Source organism: Zeugodacus cucurbitae, chromosome 5 (genome assembly GCF_028554725.1).
Source record: "Zeugodacus cucurbitae isolate PBARC_wt_2022May chromosome 5, idZeuCucr1.2, whole genome shotgun sequence".
NCBI lineage: Eukaryota > Metazoa > Arthropoda > Insecta > Diptera > Tephritidae > Zeugodacus > Zeugodacus cucurbitae.
The window spans coordinates 63596541-63620164 of record NC_071670.1 but is presented as its reverse complement, the minus strand read 5'-3'; the positions used below and the strand labels follow the sequence as shown (position 1 = coordinate 63620164).

Below are 23624 nucleotides of genomic sequence, written 5' to 3'. Positions count from 1 at the left end.
TCGGTAAACCATTTGCCACAACTGTTAATTTACCAAACACACTGTGTCACTCTGTACTTAGTATGTAGTACATTTGCAATAAAGTTAACGGGACAACAAAATAAAATTATCACTGTTGAGGGGCTCCCCTCTGCAGCTCAATCACTGAACCAATGTATGTGTGCCTGTGTGTTAGTGCAGCTGCTGACCGCGTTCGCGACCGGTGTGGCAACACGCATTATGGCCAACAACTCAACTCTTTATTTTTTTTCAAACAATTTTTAATTTTTTTCTTTTTGTCATTATTCGTTTTTCTCATTTCAACCATTTTATTTTCAATGCGCAGCTTTTGAATAGCTTTACATATGTTTGCTTGTATGTGGCACATGTGGCAGCATTTGCTGCTAATTTTATTGGCTGCGTGAGCATTTTCATTAAAAAAAAATAAATAAACAAAAGCCGTTCTTGGTAAGTAGTCATTTCACCATAGAAAATAAAAAAGTACAAATAATAAAAAAAAAATTGCAAAAAAGTTTAAATATCTCACAATAACATAATAACATGCGCGGATATCGCCGGTCAACCAGGCGGCGGCCACACCACATATAATATTAGCTGGCAATCCAACGGTGTCATCATCACTCGCACGCATGGCCGTGAGCCTGGGCTCGCATGTCCGGGATGTCCTTTCACGCAGACAATCAGAAAATCAGACACGAGCAGCTGGTTAACAGTGTTAACGCGCTCATCAGTTTGTCGTTTATCGTCCAGATGCTGCGTTTTGTTCGGACAAATGTTGGGAAATTGGTGCTCATATGCGCTGGCGCTGATGATGATGCGCTGGCGCTGATGATTTTAAGCTAAACTCAGCATCATCCCGATAAACTTGAAATCAAAGCAGTCTTCCAAGGGTCGGCGTCCATTCTAAACCAGAACTGTAATCTTTTATGTTTTAGCACTCGGTTACTAGAGCAGTTATCATAAAATTACTACGTTTTCGTAGACATCCTAGCGTCACCAGGAGCGCGACAATTCCAAGTGTTCCATATTGCTATTGGATCACTAGCGGTCACTGGCGAACGGAGCCATTCTTCTCGTTCTTCCAAATTCCGATTTTTTACTCTCGCAAAAAAATCTGAAAAACTTAAAAGTGTGGGCTTAGTAAGTTAATACCTTAGGATCTTCTTACCGATTCATATAATGGGGCAACAAAAATAATTTGGTTTTTCGATAAATTAGTAGATTTTTAGATAAATTTAAAATTTGTTTGATTTTATAATATTATGCATGTACATTTGTATATTTTCCTGTATTTCTCAATGATACAGCAGTGGACAACATGGCGTATGAGTAACATATTTATTACGGGGGAAATAGAATGACTGGCAAATCATGCTTTTAAACCTATAAATTTATTAGCTACTAGTCAATTATATGTTTTCTCATATTTGCGGTTATCTATAAACAAGTCCCATGCATTAGTGATTTGATATGGTCTCAAAGATATAAAATTTTGAAAACCGGTATTTTCAAGAATCAGAATTTTTAAAGCAAATATGTCATTTATAGTTTTATGGAAATTGGATCGGAATGATTTTTACAATACTACAACAACCATTCAAGAGTGCCAATGGTTTCTTTAGAATCTATTTAATAATTACATACGAATTTTTTCTCGATGTAAAATGTTTTCATCGCTAAGTTGCTAGTTGCTAAGAGAACTTTGAGGTCGATCTGAATAGTTTACTTTACAATATGTTAAGTAAGCACTAGTGAAGATAATGGAACAGAGCTTTGCATAAATACTGCATTTATAGTGTGGCAGCCCTTTCTAAAAATCGTCGAAATCGGACCATAACTTTTTAGGACCCCACATATCGAATATGAGGACCTCGGTGTATCTAATATATTTTTTTAACGAAAATATAAGTAAGTCTCTCAGATATTTTGAAGAAATTCGGGGAAATATTTTTCTTCTAATAATATGTACCCGTGCCAAAAATGAGTGAAATCTGGCCATAACTTTCCCTATCTCCTATATACCTCATATTAGGGGTTTCAAACTTCCAATGGACTTTATACCATATATATGCCGTATATGTGGGTCAAATTGTGTATTATATAATATTAATAAAATCAAATAAATAAATTGCGAGAGTTTAAAATGTTCGGTCACAACCGAACTTAGCCCTCCCTTACTTGTTTTTAGTATATTTTTATAATTCGAAAAATTTATTTTAATTTTTAAAATTTTATATTTTATTTTAATAATGAAATTAAATACCTTTATCCTTAAAAATTTAAAAAAATTTTGTAAGTGATCACCCCCTTACGGTACATTTGTACTCGCAAACATTTACGGAGATTCGGTCCACCGCAGGCACTTGATATGGAAATAAAAATTACAACAAAAAATAGCAAAAACAAATTGATTAAAAAGTAGCATGAAAACGGAAATTGTTACAAAAAAGGCAAACGAGTAACAAACTGTGCGACAATTGCGAAAATAAAAATCACAAATACTCGTACGTGTACAAGTGAATAAATGAGTGAATAACGAAAAAATAAAAATTAAAAAAAAATGGAAAAAAAAATCCGGGAAAAAGCGCGTGAGGTTGTTGTAATAGAGTGAGCGCGCAATTAACAGGATGCGAATATACGCACACACAAACATACATACAAATGAACATTCATATAATATATTTTTTTAATATCAATGCTTACAACTTGGAAACAGCTGCGAACGAGTGACTGCGGCAGGATATGTAGCACATACATATAGATCATATAACTGTATACATATGCATGTTCATAGCGCGACGGCATGACTTTTGTGCGATTGCAAACACATGGCAACGCCACACGCATTATCAACCACTGTTTGGCAGTTTTCAGCTTTTCGCCAATTTCTTCTTTCGTTTTGTTGTTGTTTTTTTCAATTCTTTGTTGTTATTTTTGGCTTTTAACTTTTCACAGCAATCACTTTTCATTTCAAGCGCTGCTTTGTTGGTGTGTGTGCATGTGCTGTCGTTTGGTGTCAGCGTTCAGCAGTTGATTTGCTTAATCGAATGACGGATTCATAACGATGCGGACGCGCAACAAAAGAATTTCGCAAAAAATCAAAGCAACAAAAGAATACTTTGTTGTTGTTGTAAATTTTGTGTGACTTTTTTCCAAATTTGAATTGCAACGCAAAGTTGCGTGCGTGATGTTTTGTGGTGATGAAAATTGTGACGCTCAATTTGAGCAGCGCGACACGCGGTAAAACGCGCGAAGATCAAAGGATAACTGTGCGGTGTACCGTTATGTGTATGTGACAATACTTTGTACTGAACTTTTTGATGATTTTTGCAACCCTTGCGAAGAAGAAATTCGGGAAAAGTGAAAAAAAAATTAGAAAAAAACACAAAAGAAAGCCTTCAAAAGCTTCAAAAATGCCTCCACCACACCAATTATATGCATATGTGCTGCGCATTTGAAATTGACGAAAGTTCACTTCCGTTTCCGTTTTGCAAATTTGCGATGCAACAGGTGTCACACTCACAAACACGTTTTGATAGCTGTGGCCACACACTTCAAAGCTCATAAGCACACGAACACCCACACACTTACCTGACAATCAACACATGACTTGTCGCCGTTTACTTTTTGCACCCTCACTACCCCTCCCACCCTCGCCGGTGGTATGCAAATGAAGTGCGGATATGCGCCTCATTTGCCAAATTGAAGTTCAAAGTTTATTCGTGCCAATCGCCGATCACACAAAACTTTTAAGAAAAAAAAAATAACAAAATAAAATTTGAAAATGTTTACAGTTACAGCTCGCTAGCGTGAACGTGTGTGTTACATAAACCTACAATAATTTGTTGTGTGAAAAAATTTTGAAAAAAAAAATTTGAAAAAATGCACATCTCCAGTGAAGTGAGTTCGACCACGAATCATCAGCAGCCACCGCCCGCTAGCGGTGCGCCATCGAAACGTAACTCCACTAGTGCTAATAATAATACGAATAACAATAACAACAACAATAATAGTGTTAATAATAATAATACGAGCGGTAGTAATAAGAAACCGGTGGATACGAGTCCATATTTAACACCTGAAAATTTATTCGAACGAACTGTTGATGTGTTGTTGGCCGAACATCCGGGTGAATTGGTGAAGACCGGGTCACCGCATGTGGTAAGTTTTATAGTCGGAAATATATTGTTTTAAATGGACTTCTAAAAGTCTTCATAAGGAATAGTGAAAGCTCTCAAAGAGAAATGTAGAGATTTTTGTGCTTTACTTCATAGACCTTAAGCTTCACTATAATTTCTTCATTGAATTTGCCTTCAAGCTGAATATGGCAGTTAATTTAAGATGAGTTGGTTAATATGTGTACCAAAGTAAATCATTGACATCACCAAAAAGCTCTATAAATTGCATAAGAGAGCTAATATGGTAATATTCAGAGAAAATTCAGAGAAAATCGACGTTGCATCAGTTTAGAAGTATTAAAATATGGTGAAAGCTCTTTTAGTAAACAGTAGAGCTTTTTGGGGTTTCACTTGTAGACTTTGAGCTCCACGATGACCTTCTCGGGGAACCCAGCTGTGAATTAGTGATGAGGAGATCAATCTATAAAAACGAATCATTACAATTGTCAAAAAGCTCTTGAAGTTGGATAAAAAAGTTTTTTTTCGTTGATCAAAACTCGGTCCGATAGTAGAGAGAACTTTAAAGAGAACACTTGTCGTACTCTTTACAGCAACTGGGTGTTGGCTCAGTTTTGTAAACGAAATTAAAGCTTTCGACTATAGTGGGCGTTATACTGGGTCATAACCTTTTCGATTCTCTTAGAATATGCAGGATGTTCAGACTTTGGGCTTTAATTGATGAATATCATTAGCTTTAAAAAGCTCTCTAGAATTCAAGCTTTTTGAATTTTTGAAGGAGATCATTGAATAATGTGTTAAGGCGACGGAAGTAGGGCGATCTTAATAGAAACTCTTAGATTTCTGAGTTTCAGAACCTCAAATTAAAAAATATTAAATTTTTATACGTATATCTTACATCTCCATAAAACCGAACCAACTGCCGACAGTCAACTTATTAGTTATTATCGAACACACCATTTTATTGACAATAAACATTTAGCTATTTAACCAAACAAAATGGGGAAAATATAATTGAATCTTTTCATTATTTCCACAGGTCTGCACAACACTGCCGACACATTGGCGCTCGAACAAAACGCTACCAATTGCCTTTAAAGTGCTCGCCTTGGGCGAGGTAATGGACGGAACGATTGTAACAATACGAGCGGGGAATGATGAGAACTTCTCTGCGGAGTTGCGAAACTGCACGGCCGTTATGAAAAATCAAGTGGCTAAATTCAATGATTTGCGCTTCGTTGGACGCAGTGGACGTGGTGAGTTTGATGGAATTTTGAGGGGGTTGAAGTGTTTGTAATGCGTGATGAGGTGTATAGCGGTAAATATTTTTTTTATGTGTTGATGAAATTTGAATTATTGGTGTTCAACACACCGTACAATGAAGAAATGGTAGGGGCCTTACATAACAGTATTCTTAGAAGCTATGCTATATTAGATTTCATTGCAGAAATGGTTGGGAAGCCTAATTAGCTTCAAAGGCTATATGGTGTCTTCATACTAGGTTACTATTCGAGATGTGAGTTGTGATAAAGTCTGGATCACTTAGGCCTTCTAATTATTTATCTTTAACTTTAACTTTATCATTATAATTACTTTTTTAGAAAGCCATGAATTGTTTAGCCAAGACATATCTAGATTGAAGTCTTAAAGTCTTTTAGCGAAGACATGAACCACTCGATCGATCAAAAATATGTCTTAAACTCTTTAGAGTTCCTCAGATTCCTCTAAATTATTGTAAAATTGACCAGTAACCAGTTCTACCAAATTTCCAAGCTGACGTATGTCGTCTATCTGCCATCAATCAATCCATCATGAGCAGCCGCCACTTCACTCTCCATCCAGCAAGACTACAAGGTTAGTTTACTGGTTTGTCTATCTTCGAAGATTTCCTTTTTATACCGTCTTCTCAAAGCAAATGGAGGGTGACGCGAAATGAGCAAGCTCTTCGAAAAAAAGAAAAAGACAAACCAACTGATTGATTGGGTGTGAGAGTGATAGTAGGTGGGGAGTAGGAATAAGAAAATCACTAAACAGAAAATTAAATCACCGTAGCTGTTTATCTTGAGCTCCGCAAAGTGACTGCCCACACCGTTAACCAAAAGAAAATACAAACTAGCAAAGCTTCTTCTATGGAAAAATTTGTAACTTTTTTCATTTCTTAGCGAAACTGAAGTTTCTTTTTAATTTGGGGTAGCAAAGACGGCTAGTTAGTTGGTTGGTGCGGTGCGGTTGCGGGTTGGTGGAGGTAGATTATTTGTGGCGTTTGACAATTTGCTCATTAAGCAATGCCGGTTCGTTAAACGTGCGCTTCTACACTTTTTTCACTTTTTTTCATTTCTTCGATTTTTCACATTTTTTTCGATTTTTTTTGTATCGTTAAAATTTTTAATGCCGCCCCAAATGCGGAGTGACATTTTAAATGCTGCGCCAAGTGGCAGTTAATGCTTGAGGATTTGCTTTTCGCCTTCACTGATTTGCATTTGGTTTGATTTTTTCACAAAAGCTCTTAAGGGTGGTCTCCACTTTTCTTCTTGCAGCGCCAACTGAAGCGTCCCTTTCTTTATTTATTTATTATAGGATTTGTAGCGAAAAAGTTACCAAACAAATGAATTTAAATTGCATGCTGGTTATAATCAAATCTAAACCCTTGCTCCTCAAGTGCTTTTGCATATTTACAAAGGGATTACTACGGTCAGTGACAGTTACGCGCGTGCTTTTAATGTCAAGCCTTTCATGCAAAAGGCAAAAAAAAAACTTTGAAAATAAGTCCAAACAAATAAAATCATCTCGAGGCAACCTTTTAGTTCCACCAGCTGAAAAAAAAACAAATCTACGGATTAAATAGTAATTTTTAATGCTCTGCACTTAAGCTCCGAAATTATTTGCTCATTTTTAAAATTATTTGCATATTAAGTATATTGGTTGGTGTAAGCTCTGAGCATATACTAAAATACACTCGCCACAAATATCTAATGCAGCACTTAATATTGCTGATGTAACGTTTGTTCTGCAGTTTAGAGATCTAGCATTAGCAGGTGTTGACCAAAGGCTTGCGTGGTTTGGTTCTAGTTATTGGTTGGTTGTGAAGAACATTTCGTCAAAGCTTGAACAAATCATTTTATGCACTTTTGCTTTGTACTGGTTTGTTGTTGTTGTTGTAATTTTCATTTAGTATTTGTGTTTTAAGCTTTCTGTGCAAAAGTGCGTTCTGGGTGCCAGGCATTAGTAATGCATTAGTAATTAATTAACAACATTCCACAGCGTTGTTGCCATTCGTGTTAGTCTCTTATCCATCGTCTGCTTATACACTATATTTGTTGGCTTGTAACTTTGAACTGATGAACTGTATGCAAACGCTACAGCTGTTGCTGCTTCTGCTTCATTTTAATTAAATTTATTTTCTAAGCTAATGATAAGATCGTCAATGCAATGTACTCAGCAGGTGAATGTAAGCATGAGCGTATCTCTCGCTGTTTGTTCCATTGTAATGAATTGCAGTGCAGTTTGGTAATCCTTTTAAAGGGTTATTCTTTGTGTGCTTTAAGCAATAATTTTTTTCCAAACTCAAAAAAATTATTATTTAAACTTTCGATATTTTTTGGAACGTAAATTTTTTTAATTTTCTTCTTCTTCAAGGTATTTTAGGTTAAGTTGAAGATCACGAAAAATCAAAAAGGACTTCTTTAATATATTTCATTCCTTACCAAAGTATAAATATCTAATTTTTTCCAAATTTTTCGTCGTAACCTTCTTCAACAATATGTTAGGTTAGGTCAAAGGTCTCCACAACTACAGAGAGTCTCCATTAGACAGATTCGAATGTCCTTTGTGACATCCGGATACACCTGACGGATCACTAAGGCCTTTATAAATCGACAAAGCGCTTGGATTCTATTATGAAGTTCCTAAGTCGGTTAATGTCGATTCCAGGCGACTGCTGGACATTGAAGGAGGAAGTGGCAGCTCACTTTTAAAAATATTTAAACAGGTGGCAACACTACTAAAAAATTGATTTTACTGAACGCATTTTTTAATTTTGCCAGTCTTTTGACTCAACATTTTTGAACAAATGGTCACCTTAGGATTTTTTTTGTCTTAAATTACTTCGAATAATCAAAAAATGGCATCTCTAAAAATGTTGTATGGTTGTGTGGTAGTTCTAGATTAGCTGCAAAAGGTAATAGTACTAAAAGGAAAAAGGTAGAATTTTTTTTAATGAAATAATATTATTATTTGTCGTGGGGTTTTAGTTTAAAGAACAAATAACTTGGAGAGACTCTCTTAATTCCCATGTTCCTTATTAGCATAAACTTTCCAACCTATCTCTAGCCTAGTCTATATCCATATTATCACAAAACATGTGGGGTTCTAACCGTTCTGGATCGGGAGGTCAACCTCAAGGTTATACGGTTTATATGATGACCTTAGCGGAGCACACGTTTCCTATTTATGAACTAAAATCGGCGTTTCTGAAGATATCAATCGCTATACCAATTGACATTACCAGTTATATCAATTGACTTATACCAGTTGTTTGTTCGATTTGACATTTTCTAAGCTCTTGTAAATCGAAGATAGCTAATTTATTTATTAATAAATATATTAGAGACAGCAAGTTACACTAGAAATCAGTCCTCACTTGCTTAATAACTTTTCTACCCCTTTGTGTACTCCTTTCGGAGTCATGACTATCCTGCCTGAATTCCTACTTAACTTAACATTCCGGAGCTCCAAAGAAACAACCCATTATATGTATTTAGATAATCGTGAGGTTAACATAACAGTAAAGGAAATATGTTAATGAACATGTGTCTATTCGACCGGAAATGCATAATCCCAGGCGTTGCAAAAGCAACAGTTCATGATATACAATATAGGTGAGCGCTTCCCCTACCCGCTACACACAAGCCGCTCTAAAGCGAATAATCTCCTAAATATGTACAGGCTTTATCACTTCATTGCAACAACCGACCAGTGAGTGCTGGCCATTTTGGAGATTGGACTGCCACGCCATCGTCTCCGTCGCACAAAGCACTTAAGTTGATCTGCAGCATTGCTGTTCGTCGTCTTTGCATTTTCTAGTGCCGTTTGCGTTTTGTGGGGACTTAGCGTTTTGCTGCTGTCAATATGCTGCACTCACAGTAACTGTATTGGTAGGAAGCAGCTAAGGCAGTGACAACAACAATAGCAAATGCAAATATATTGCATTTAATCACTTGAAGTAATCATTAGCGTCGTTGTAATTATTTTGTAGAGCACACCTCCATTACATTGTTACCGTTAAGTGTTAAATACTTGCTGATTAACAGGAAATGCATTTGGAAAATTGCCTGCCACACCACGATGAGCGTCTACGAAAGGCGTGGAAGTTTTGAAATTTGCATTCCATGCAACTACTCATACTCATACTCACACGAACTAATGCGGATCAATTCGATTGCAGCCAAGTGTTTGCGGTAGTTCATTTGTCTCAGCGCTCAGCACTCTGTCGGAGTGAGAGAGTGGGAGTGTGGGTGTATGAGAGTTGTGGCAAGCATATAAACATGCGTAACCATTTTATTGTTGCGGCATTTGTGGATTGGGCAGTTACATATTACTACTCATGTTGTGTTGTTATTGCTTTCTGCTTGTAGTTGATTATTGCTCATTGAGGAATCAGTGATGCGTTGACAAACACTTTATTAATATTTGATTATTACAATATCTAGCATTTTAATTGCAGACTTAATTAATTTCATATGATTTTAGTGTAGTGCTGACTGCGCTCTCTCAAGTGTTGACTGGTTGTTGGGGGTTACGTGAAGCATGGGTTTGATAGTAGAGTTACGCTTCGAGAAAGGTAGGGATTTCAGAAATGAAAGAGCATAGTTTCAGCGAAATAATACCCGAAAGAAATGCTATCTATCTATGGATCCGTTAATAGATTACTCAAAGAGTGGCAGAAAACGATAGAAGTTGATTTGATATGCGAATCAGACAAATACGTATAAAACTAAATGAAGACTCAGGGTAAAAATTGTAGAAGAAATTTCTTTAGGATTCTGACCTCAAATTTATAGAATATTAATGAACTTATTCAATATTTGTCTCTTAAATATGAAAATATCTCATTATGTAATCGTTTACGCTACCTTCCGAAGCTGCTTGATCGATTTTAGTGGATTTTTGTGCGGTAACATTGATCCGGAAACGATAAGTGGCGCTGTTGTCACTTATTAACTTTAATATTTCATATAAAGAGTGATCTACTTAAAACTACAAGGGCTATTGAAACCTATATTCTGAGAAATTGTCTTGAATAACTTTGAAAAAAACATTTACTAGCTTAAAGAATACATCGAAATGTTCCATGAATCTTAAAGATATATTTCTAAAATAACTGTAACTTCAAATTTCAAACAAAAAGATTTCAAAATTTATATCTATTGAAAATTTTAAAGTAATTTCAAACTTTATTTAACAACTTTAATCAATAAGTACCAAATCGTAAATATCCGTGTCCTTATCACCTCGAAATCGTAAAACGAATTCAACAGAAACTCTATTAAAAACTTTGAATAACAAATTATGACCCCAACAGTAGGCTAACAAGCCTAAATCAGTCGGACAAATAAACAACCAAAAACAAACAACAAGAACAACATGGAAATTCAAATTTAAATCAAAAGTTAAAATGAGCACGAAATCAATGAGAATAAAACTTGGAGGGCACAAAGAAAATCACAAATTTCCATACAATGAAGTGAATAACAACAACAAGGAAACCAAAAAAAAAATAGCAAAGAAAAAACAAATAATAATAAGTAAAAAGCAGGTGAGTGGAACGCAGCCACTCGACAGGCGACTCCACTAACACCCTGACCACACCGACGGCAGCACGGCGAAGTGGCACGAAAAGACTAAAGACCAACAAAGCAACAAGGACGAAGACGTCTAAAAGAAAAATTTAAGTATATAAAAATAATAATGAATGCGAGTGGAGAATATTAAATTTTTAATGAAGTTTAATGGATGCCGGAAGCTTAAAGCACATGCAACCGGCAAGCCAAATCTGGCGACTGTCTACATTTAAAGCAACAATGCTGGAAGAAAGTTCACGTAGGCGGCAGCAGCGCAAAAGTTAAAAGGCGGAAGTCGTTAGACAAAAACGCAAGAAAGTCGAGAAATCTACGCGGCGGCTGGAAAAAAATGAAGTGGCCGACAAGGAAAAAAGTGTAGCACCGTAAATGGTGGAAAAGCAGGAAAATATGTGAAGAAAGTAGGAAGAACACGAAGAACAGGAAAGCGTTAAGGGTGTAGATAAATAAACAGGAAGTCACAAATAAAGTGAGCGTAGCAAAAGCGCCGCCGAAGCCTAAGTGGCAGGTGTGTCTTAAGTGGTTGTTAGGTTGTTAGTCAGTTTAGGCAATGCCGGTGGCCATGACAGTATTGATAGAAAGTTAAAAAAAGCTATGCAGCGGTTACATGTTGTTGGATAGTTAAGGGTGGTGGGAGCTGAGATGATTTTTTTTTAAACATATTTTCGAGTAGATATTGCTATTTGGAGTCAAATGTCAACTGATTTCCTAATGATGTATTTAAAGAGTTTTTTTAATTATTAATCCTTTAAATAGTAAATGTGTTGACTATATATTATCTAGAAACCCAAATGTTCTCAGATACAAATCTCAAATTAATACCGGATAAAATATTATAATTCTTAGAACAAGCTAAAAATGAAGAAATCTATTGAATATTGAGAATATGAAATAATCTGGAAATCATCAACGGCTTGACAGAAATTTGTACAATTTAAGGATATAATGTCTACAACAAAGTCTTTTTAAGGGGTTACATGGGTTTTGTCGAATAAAAAAGGCCTATTTTCAATATTTTTTTCTATGTAAAAAATTATTTCCTTAATTCAAACTTTTTTCTGTCTTATAGATACATATTTAAGGAATAATTTCTGAAATTAAAAAAAAAAAAATTAAAACTCCTCCATTGTGACGCCATTCCCGGTGACTACTCGGAAAAAAGTTGCGTCCGCGTTGTCAGCATAACTCCGGACAGGGTCATCCAAAATGAAAAAATAAAAATTAGTGTTTTAGTTAAGACCATAAACTCTTGATTGAACGAAGGAAAGACAAAAAAAGTAAAATTGGAATTTTGGCAGAAATTTTTCCAAAAAAATAAAAATTTCGGTCAAATTTGCTTGACATTTTTTTTTTAATAGTTGTAATTGAAAAAAAAAAGAATCCTTTGTCCAAATACGAGTAAATTGTATCTAGAACACCTGTGCAAAATTTCATCAAGATCGGTTCAATAGTTTTCGAGAACATTTGAAAACCGATATTGAAAACAGGGTTCCGAGAAAAACGAGTTTAAAGTTTTGAGTAACAATAATATCTGACTTGGAGTGCCCACCTTCCAAAGCCTGTTTCTCCGAAACTATTATTCGGTTCGATAAAAAATCGAAACTTTAAGATAATATCCTTGAGATGTTGTAGAAATTAATAAGTCAAAAAACAAAAAATGATTTTTTGAACCCACGAAATCCATGTAACCCCTTAAAAGTATATTAATGGATTTTTAATTGGTTTACATTATTCATATTCAACTTTTTCGGTTTTGATTTTAACAATTTGTCTTTGTACAGGAAAAATAATACTCTTCTTTTGAAGAAAGTTCTTTTGCCTCTGAAAAGAGGTAACTAACTTTATCCCTGGTAAGTAAGTCGAATTTTACAATAATTTAATGTTAAGTAAATATAATTGAGTAATTAGATAATCGCTTCATGCTTCGTTGAATTGAAAGGAGTCAGTATAGACATGATATTAAGCCGTCTATAAATTGTCAAATTTCTCCTATATAATGAACCTAGGGATCTTTATAATATTAATGTTGTAATTTCTTCTTCTTTTCAAATGAATATGATATGATATTTAAATAGAGCCTCTTAATGCATTTAAAAACTTCTGATGGTGGAGTAAATCATCTAAAGTTTATCCTCTTTGTTCAGCATTAAGGTTTCATTTTATTTTTCTAACGCATTTTAATTAATTTTTCGTTAGAGGCTTGAATGAGTGTCTCTATCCCTCCCATCTTGGCTAAGCCGCAACATTTCTTGGTAATTTTTTTCTTATTGAGAAAAGTACTTCGCTTCCTTCGTCAACACTATGGTAAAATTAAAAATTCAAAATCACAAGGATATCACTAAAATAAATGCGTATTTAACTGAAATGAATCATATAGTTGCAACCGAAAAAAGGCCACACGAACATGCCTTTGAATGCTAAAGTATTTGCTTGATTTACTTTAAAAAACACACATTTGCACATATACATATGTACAAAGTGAGTGACTGATTGTACGCAAATGAGATTTCGATTGTCTTGTGATTTAAACTGGTGAGTGTTTGTCTGCAGCGCATTTGTATTTGTAAGAGACCCTGTAGGAAAAAAATGAAATGCTACAAAAATTAATTTTCAAATAATTAATAATTAAAAAAAAATGTCATAGTAAGTCATTTTGATGAATTCTTTTTTAAAAGCTTATTTAAATTTGCCGGTTTTTTTTATTTAAAATTTTTTTTAATAATTTTACGAATTTAACAAAAAAATTTTTCCAAATTGTTTTGCCTAAGAATCAAAATTCCGTAAAAATTTCCTACAGGGTCGCCACCATGCCATTACGCATATGTGCACTTATAAGCATGTTGTAGGCATAACTACATATATAGATATGTATTCTCACGCTCATGCAATTCGCAATTGCGGCAAATACGAAATCGTGACTTCAATTAAATTCCTTCGATTTCCAAGCGAATTCCTCAACGTCAAGTAATTTCGAAATTGGATACTGTGTGTACTACGAGTATTTGCTTGCGTACATTTGCATATGCTTATTGGCACGCATGTATGCACATATTAATACGAATTCGAATGCGAATGCCCGCGTGCCCGTGTGTGTGTGCGTGCGCGTTTGCATAAGAGGAAATTTAATTGCGAATACTTGTCCTTTGGCAAATATTTGAGAAAACGATTGTCATTGCGAGCGTGCAACGTGCAGCGTGCGAAGCGGTTTGAGCGGGCCCCACCGCGCACGCATCCACTTGTACGCGTTTTTGAGTGTGTGTGCTGACGAGTGTGTGTGTGGGCGAGCAAATCACTTGAAAACATTAAATTAATTCTAACATTTCTTTTTGCGAGTAAAATTAGATTCAATTTAAAATAGTGGTGTGATTTGGTTTCTTTTATGAATTTGAGATTTTATTTCAGTTAAAATTGCAATTTTTCTTTTTGTTTGATGATTGGTTCAAATGGAGGGGTTGGTTCATATGGATTACAAGACACATCAAATATCATATAACACCAATAATTACGATGATTATTGACTCTCTTGCTCTATAAAAAAATTCATATCATGGTCTTCAGGTTACAAATTTTTAATCAAAGCTCATCTCCACTAAAGCTTTTTTCAAAGTTAGGAAAGATCTTTACAGCTTCTGCTCAACTAAGATTCCCAGCCATTAATATTATTATTGGACTATCTAAAGCCTTTCGAAGATTATTTGAATAAATTCGATTTCCTCGAAATACCCCAACATGGTCTATATTAAGTTAATTGAAGTTTCGTTCGATAATCAGTTTCCATCTAGACGGCAACTTCTTAATACCCTCCTCGTAGAAGCACCCCTCCTTATTTGCGAAGAACTCGGACAGTTTCTTTTCACAAGCCTTTTTTGAGTTCAACTTTACACCACCAAGGACGTTCGCCATGTACAGGAACAGGTGGTAATCACTTGGCGCTATGTCTGAGCTATATGGTGGATGCGATAAAACTTCCCATCCGAGCTCCCGTAGCTTCTGACGAGTCTTCAACGAAGCGTGTGGTCTGGCGTTGTCCTGGTGGAACACTACACCCTTCCGGTTGGCCAATTCTAGACGCTTCTGGACGATCGCCTGCTTCAAGAGGTCCAGTTGTTCGCAGTAGATGGTAGAATTAAGCATCTGGACATATGGGAGGCACATATTGTATGATTCCCTTCCAATCCCACCAAACACACAGCAAAACCTTCCTGACCGTCAATCCCGGCTTGGCCACTGTTTGAGACGATTCACCGGCCTTCGACCACGACCGTTTTCGCTTGGTAATGTCGTAGGTGATCCATTTTTTGTCGTCAGTCAGCATCCGCTTCAAAAATGGGTCGAGTTCGTTCCGTTTCAGCAGCATATCGCTGGCGTTGATTCGGTCCAGAAGGTTTTTTTGCGTCAAATCATGCGGTACCCAAACATCAAGCTTTTTTGTGTATCCAACCTTCTGCAGATGGTTTTAAATGGTTTGGTGACTAACGCCCATCTCTTGGGCGATGTCACGAGATACCACATGCCGGTCTAACTCAATGTTTTCCATGTTTTGATCGGTATACGTCGTCACAGGTCTTCCGCCGGCTGGCTTATCCATGGTGTCGAATTCACCCGCTCTGAATCGTCGAAACCATTTCCCCACAGTTCGAAGTGATCGAGTACCATCCTCCAAAACACCATTAATCTCATGGAACGTTTCTCTAGCAGATTTGCCTTTAACATATCCCGAATTTCGGCGTTAGTGAACTCCATGTTTACAGGTCTATAACTGTTGAACGCAATATCCAAACTAATCATGCATAGTTTCATTGTTTGAACGCCTATTCTGTGTCCACTGAAATGTAATTTTTTGAGCCTTGGAAGATAACAAACAAATAATAAAGATGTAACATTTCTGTGTGGGACTGAACTGGACGAAGTCTTATCATGACAAAACTAAATCCTTATATTTTATAAACTCCCTGAAGGTTTTAAAATGAATGTTTGCTTTAGAATTAATAAGAACTTTTTTTGAAATGTGAATTTCGATAAATTTTGGGTTTCGAAATACTGGAAGTTTTCAATATACATATAATAATAATAGAGATGCGTGGCACGCTGTTGTGGACTCGGATATAACCGCGTAAGCGGTTTCTACGCCAGTCAAGAAGAAGTTGTGATACTGAAATCTTCAAGACCTAGGTTAGTAATATTTGATAAAAAGACATCCTTACCTCCTAAAAACTTCCTAAAATAATCACTAATCCCACAAATAAACTCAGTTTAAACTTTGAATTTCGAAAACTTCGTCGAAACTTTGCTGCCGAAAAAAGCCGTTGAAAGCGTTTAGTGTTTCACAAATAAATATAAAAGCTGCTAATCGCGTTAATGTGTCAACAAACTAAAGAAAGACCTTGTGAAATGTACACCAACAACAACAGCAACAACAAGAAAAACATAAGTTTAATGCAAAAAACATAACTTGCTTGGAAAAGTTTCAGCGACAAGCCAGAGCGACGGATGATTATCATTATTAAAAACGAAATATACCAAGAGAGGCCAGAGTCAAAGGATACTACAAGCGTAATGACAGGGAAGGAAGGAAGACAGGAAAGGAGCCATTAAGGGCAAAGTATACTTAGGTAAATGAATGTGGTGAGCTTGGTGCGGGCGTTAACCAGCACAAAAAAAGGGTTGAACGCAAAGGACACTCAAGTAATGAAGAGTCTGCAGAAAGAGAATACTAAAGGAATAAGAAGAAGAAGTAGAAGGAGGGGAGTGGAGCAAGATGTCGCGGAAAAGGGGGTAGCAAAGCAAAGAAAAGGTTAAATACTTTGAACTGTAGAAACTTTTTGCAAATGGAGCAGTATGCAACAACAACAACGAGATTTACAACAACAAGAATAACAATAATAACAACAACAAATAGTCACATGATAGCAGATCAGGAGCACACAGACGAAGGTGTCATGAGGAAGAATTTTCGAGGGGTTCAAAGAAGGGTGGTGGCTGCGGTATATATTTATATATGTACATATATATTCTTGTATGTAAATAAGCATGAGCTTGTTCTCGCGCTGTTACTTTGTTACTTTTCAAATACTAATGAGATGAGGGCGAAAATTTCATTATGCCACCGGATGCATTCTCCAAAAAGTTTGCGTTTCAACTTAAAACAACAACAGCAACATGCACGAACACAAGTGTAAGGGTTAAAAAGGTAAGGCTTAAGTAAGCAGCAGCTGATGCCACCAAAGACATCGGCAGCGCGTAGTATAATAGTATAATGTGTCTTGTTGTTAGTGCTTTACTTGGCTGCTAGGCGTTTTTGTAGCTTAAGGCGGCAATGCCAGCAACTGGAGCGGATGTTAATGAAGAAGACGCCTGAAGGAGGTGAGCCACTCGATACACCAGTCAAATGCATGAATATGTGTGTGCATATGTATAGAGCTTGACGATAGTGTCTCTGCAGTGGGTTGTAAGTGCTATCTGCTGCTGTTCTAGCTCACTGACGTCGCTGCCATAGCGGTGGCGGTGTTGTAACCTCGTTAAGCTTAATTAATAGTAGCGAAGTGATAAACGCCCAGCCGTGATGGCGGTGACGTTTGACGGATGAGTGGCTGTTGAAAGGGAAGTAGAGTAAAAATTTATATAAGTTTAAATAGAAAGAGCGCAGGAACAGCTGTTGTGAGCGACTGTTTTTTATTTTTGTAAGCGTTTATTTATAGCGGCAAATAAATGGTTAAGAAATTAAATTTCATAATCAATTTTAAGTTTTCCGCAATATTTTCCAATTCAGCTTCTAAAATTCGCACTTACCCATCATTCAGTGTATTTTTGTGATAACTACTAACTCTCTTTCGCTCAGAATGCATTTCATACCATTCTAATTTATTTCCAAAAAATATATTTTTAATGGATTTCACCAGGCAATATTGAAATAATGCTTCTGGACCTGGCTTGGTTCAGTCGCTAAAACATAGATTAAATTTTACCATAGAAAACCTCATCCCTATTGACAATAGTTGATTTTTACATGCTTTCCTCTTCTAACAACAAAATCATTCGGCATAAACAGCAGCAGATCATCACTTGGTGCCAAGTCCGTGATACAAGGTGGATACATAAGAACCTTCCAACCAAGCTGCCCGATTTCTATCGTTTCACTTTGGATATGTGTGGCCTGTCGCAGCCCTGATGGAACACAATTATGGCAGGCCAAATGATAGTCCAATTGTTGACAGTACAGATCCAGATTAAGAATTCGGCCGAGTCTTCTTTGGTATACAGCCCTACTTAAATAGCTTATAATTATTTTAAATAGATTTAGATTCTGGACATTTGTAATAGTGTTTAGATGAAGATCGGACTCGACGAATTCTATGATTACAACGATTTTTTAGACAATTGATCTTCCATGCGAATCCGCTTATTTTGATGAAAATAACTTGCGATATTTTGATATTAGATCTACATATATGAATTTAGTCTTAAAAACCAATACTTGATCATAAATGTGAATCAACTGTCTTTTCTCTTACATTATCATTACATAATCTTCTAATATTTTCGAATTAATTATTTTGGCTATTTTCTTGACGAGCATTTTCTTATTTGAGATCTTATCATATAGTTTCAGTAACATTTATAATCAGTCTGTATACATGATAGTTGTTGAAAGTAATCAATGAAAAATCAAAATTATATATACTTTTGCAGAATATATCTACAAAGGTTTATATATACATAAATGAAACTAATACTACAACCAATAAATCACCCTAAAGACAACCACAAAAGACCCCACCAACATAATTGGCCATATTTTAAAACGTATCTCAATCTAACTGCCATATCCCGTTTTGACCCAATTTGTTTACAATCGCAAATAATTCACTGGCTTAATAAATTTTCACAACAACAAAATCGCAAATCACTTTAAGTCTGCGACAAAACAAGCAATTCTACAAAATACCAAAACCAAGCGAGGGAAGAAAAGCTCGAAACCGAATAAATTGCTTGTTTTATTGTTTTTAACAATTTGGGGGATGAGCGGATTTAAACTGAGCCAATATGAGCGATGAACAAGAGCCACACGCGCAATGGAAAAAATTGGCAGTGAAAAATCAAATCCTCAAACTTAAATCTTAAATGCCATAAAATGCTTGTGCCGTAGTAGAACGGAGGGAGTGGCGTACGCCCACCCGCCGGTCAGCTGGCAACCCCTCGCTAAGATGTGTGACAAATCTGTAAGACATACAAGAATGTGTGTCTTTGTGTATGAATTTGGCGTTTTGGCCTTCGGTTGCTAAGCTTCTTTTTATATTGGATACTCGTATATTGGAAGGTTCGTACATTCGTGTGTGCGCTCGTATTTTTTCATTGTTTCGGCATTTATGCGACATTTAGCGTCTGCTCTTTGGAAAATTACACTCGAGGGAAAACGATGGTGGTCTAGAGAGTATTTAAGCTGTAAGCTTGCTTAGAAGGAAGTACTTTGTTTTTGAAGTTTTTGTATTATAATCTCCATTTTAACGGTATTTTATTAAGGGTGACCAGCGTTCAAGGCTTTAGTTCAGACTGATAAGTGATAATCTGAACAGTTACTCAATAAGCGTTCTCAGAGTACTGTTTAGAAGAAGTCATTATTAGAAAACAAGTTTTAAAAAGTTCTAAAATGGATAGATAAAGTCGATTAATAGGGAATAAACGTTTGGCAAGTTTACTACTAACAGGAACAAAAGAAAAGATGTAAACCAAGGGGATGCTAGGCAGGAGCAAAAACTTCCACAAATTTTATCATAAGATTCCGTTATGAGGTTGACTATAGAAATCAAAACCTTCGTGGATCGAGGTCGGTTTGAGGTGGACTTGACTAAGGCGATAAAATATAGTCGAAAAGACGCTATTATGCGAAGTCTGTTCCGAAAAATGCATTCCTGTCTATATAATTTTAATGTTCTAGGCCAATTTTTTTTCTCATCCAATCCTGATCGATTTTGTTTTTTTCACATTTATTTGAAGATTCCCTGAATATTGATTGAAATTTCCTGAAGATTTTTAAGTCGTTTCTTCTCAGACCGAGGTCCTTGGTCGAACCTAAATCAGGGCTCAAAAAGCATGAAACATGTCTTAAGGAATTCTCTTCGTTTAATTCTACTAAGACAGAGGTTTTGGTTAGATCTAAATTAGGATTCATTCCAAGATTGTTGCGGGAACGATATAGATTGGACTCTATGTGTGTCAAGAGACTTATTGATACTTTTTTTAACAATGGAGAACTGTGGTCCGAGAGAAACTTCTTGAAAGACAAAGTTTATGTTAAGAAAACTGGTAATTGGGCGTGAAATAATTTTCAATATCTGGCAACAACGCTGCAAGGTCCTCTTAAGTTATTTCTTTTTTTTGTTTGACATACATACATACATACACATTCGCATATGCTTGTCATCATTATCCTTATCGCTGTTTTATTGCCGCTTCTACTGGCTACTTTTCGCATTCAATGCTTTTGTTGTTGCTGCCATCATTATTATTAGCTGCGTCTAGCCATAATATAGCAGTTGTTTGTATCCTCTCGCCATCGCCAATGTCAAGTTGGACGCAAACACTTTTGCTTTTCCGCAATTTTTAACGCCTACAGAGAAGTGTCTTGATGTCTGCGCATTTTTTTGCTAAGTTCGTTGTTATTAACATTTGTGATTGTTGTTGTTATTGCTTTCTCGCTGCTGGCACACATTGTTGATTTTGTTGTTAATTTTAACGCCTAAAGGCATTGTTTTGCTTAAGTATTTCGCAACTTTGGTTTTCAGTCGCAGCTCGCTTGTAATTTTGGAGCTTTAAGTACAATATATGTATGTGTGTGTGTTTCTTTTTGTGCTTGTTTGTGTATGTTTGCCATTTGCTCGAGTTTCCGTTTTAATAAACGTCGTTTCCTTCTCGCCATATTTGCCACCGTTAGCTTCCAATCTCTGCCTATTTGACTCTGGCAGCCCGTGGCATTCACTCACACACACACACATTTTACAGTCGACCCGCTTGACTATCTGCCAGCGCGTGTTTGCTCCATTCGAGTCTACCGTTTGCTGCCGGCTGGCGGCATAAACGCCGTTGTGGTGTCTCCAGGCTCGCGCGCTGTCGTCCTGTCGGCAGGAAGCGTCGCATTCATTGCAGTGTGTGTCGGCGGCATCGTGTGTCTCGTCGCCTTTATTGCCTCATTGTCATTTTTGACTTTGGCGAAATTTAATTTCCTCTCAGTTTGATTTTTAAGTGTTAAACAGTCGCGTTGTCAACGCTTTCACCACTCATTGTGCGCTGCTGATGCCAGGGCGCTCGCAGGCAAATCCAATTTGACCAAGTTATTGTGTAGCATTAAATGTAATTATTTGTGATTTAGATTACGTGCAAATAGCGGCGACGATGGTGGCTGTTGAGTCAATAGATTGTCAGATTGATGGATTTTCGGTTTTGTGGAGTTATGAGTTGACAGATTCTCAATGAGTTCAAGTCGCTGAACAACATTGGTTGGAAATTCTGATGTTCTTTCGACGATCAGACCGTCGCTGTTTCTACTTCAGATGGAAACCTTGGTGCATATATAATATACTTATAGTGTTGGATCGTTCGACTCGATTATATTTTCTTAGTTGCGCTATGAAGTTTGAGGTATATATAGCATATCTTCCGTGACTAGACTTTGGTTATAAATCGGACATAATTTTCAAACCGACTTAAAAGGGTTTTTTGTAATTTTTCCATTTTATTTCAGGAATATTTTTTTTACAATCACTGTTTATACTTTTCCAATTTCAAATATACATATACTGTTGGACTTTAGAAGGCTTTTGCTTATTAATGTGCGATAAGCCATATTGCTCTAGTACGGGGTTTATGAATACATATAATATATATGTATTTGCATAGATATCATAATAAGGCACCCAAGTAAACCAGCATTTAAGCAACCATATCAAGATACTACTTTGGTACATAACTTATGTCGTCCAGTGCTTTTACATGCTCAAACATATGGAAAATTATTTATATGCTGTATATATACATATGTATATCTGTATGTTTATTTTATTTACTTAAGTATATGTTTGTGTTGACACAGGATCATGTTGGTCCAGTTATTGCTTTCACTACTCGCTTGTATCTAAATAAAGCACACATCAGTATATCCCAGTAGAAAGTTACTGAAAATAATTAGAAACGTTTTTAAACAGGTTTAGGGTGCTACATATGTTTTCAAAAAGATAGTGATTCAATATACTGTCCTTATGCATTACTAAAGTGATGCCTTGAAGCGGATGATATATAGATTATGTGTGTTTTATTCAGTAGTACTCTTGTTGTGGATACTTCAAATATATAAGGTTGGCTTCCGCTTTTTTCTCTTTATTCAATGCTTTTATAAAAAGTGTTACAGTGATCGGATTTAGTTCAAATATGCGCCGTTTCGTTTGGTAATCTGTTTCAATCTAGACGGCAACTTCATATATAATCATATATGGTGGATGCGATAAAATTTCCCATCCGAGCTCCCGTAGCTCCTGACGAGTCAACAACGAAGTGTATGGCCTGGCGTTGTCCTGGTGGAACACTACACTCTTCCTGTTGGCCAATTCTGGACGCTTCAAGTCGATCGGCTGCTTCAAGCGTTATGGTTGTTCGCAGTAGATGGTAGAATTAGGCGTCTGGCCATATAGGAGCAGCTCATAGTGGATGATCCCCTGCCAATCCCACCAAACAAAAACAAGCTAAACCTTTCTGGCCGTCAATCCCGGCTTGGCCACTGTTTGGGACGATTCACCGGCCTTCGACCACGACCGTTTTCGCTTGATATTGTCGTATGTGATCCATTTTTCGTCGCCAGTCACCATCCGCTTTAAAAATGGGTCGAGTTCGTTTCGTTTCAGCAGCATATCGCTGGCGTTGATTCGGTCCAGAAGGTTTTTTTTGCGTCAAATCATGAGGCACCCAAACATCAAGTTTTTTTGTGTATCCAGCCTTCTGCAGATGGTTTAAAATGGTTTGGTGACTAACTCTCATATCCTGGGCGATGTCACGAGATACCACAAGCCGGTCTAAATTGATGTTTTTCGTGATTTGATCGGTATTCGTCGGCTGGTGTCGTTTTCACCCGCTCTGAATCGTCGAAACTATTCTTCCGCAGTTCGAAATGATATATACGGTCCCATAATTTTTGATGGACTTTTTGTTAAGTTTTGTATCAAAATTTATGAAGTCCCTGCTGTTTCGAGACAAATTTCTTGAGTTTTCAATTACTTATCATCAATCAACAACAAGCAAGTCAAATCAAGTACTTTTCTACTCTTTGAAGTCACCGAAATATATATACCTTTAGGGGGAATGTGCGTAAAGTATGACTATTTCAAATGATGAAAACCCATCTGTCTAGATTTTTAATATAAAATTTAAATTATTCAAAGTCTTGACTATATATATAATTGCGTGTGGTTTCTGAGCTTTTTGCTGCTAAAAAAATGTATTATTATATGGAAATTTCATCGATCCAAATTGATTACAATGAACTAGTTTAATAACTAGTCAATAATATATTATTCTTGTTGTAAGGATATTTTGTATATTACCTCGATTCTTCTCCACTGGGTAATTATTTGCATGTCCACAAGCG

General features: G+C 36.3%; 1 protein-coding gene across 10 annotated transcripts in view; it reads left to right on the top strand.

The window, feature by feature from the left end:
• LOC105208840 (segmentation protein Runt) overlaps positions 1-23624 on the top strand; it is a 66337-nt gene that overhangs the window by 12747 nt on the left and 29966 nt on the right. For 9 of the 10 annotated variants that reach the window (XM_054231403.1, XM_011178897.3, XM_029038169.2 and 6 more), the window contains 2 exons: positions 3795-4161; positions 5176-5392. In XM_054231403.1, coding sequence (XP_054087378.1) covers positions 3883-4161; positions 5176-5392 — 496 coding nt within the window. In that variant the 5' untranslated portion in view covers positions 3795-3882. The remainder of the gene's footprint in view (positions 1-3794; positions 4162-5175; positions 5393-23624) is intronic. The other variant, XM_054231401.1, reaches the window with a different exon arrangement.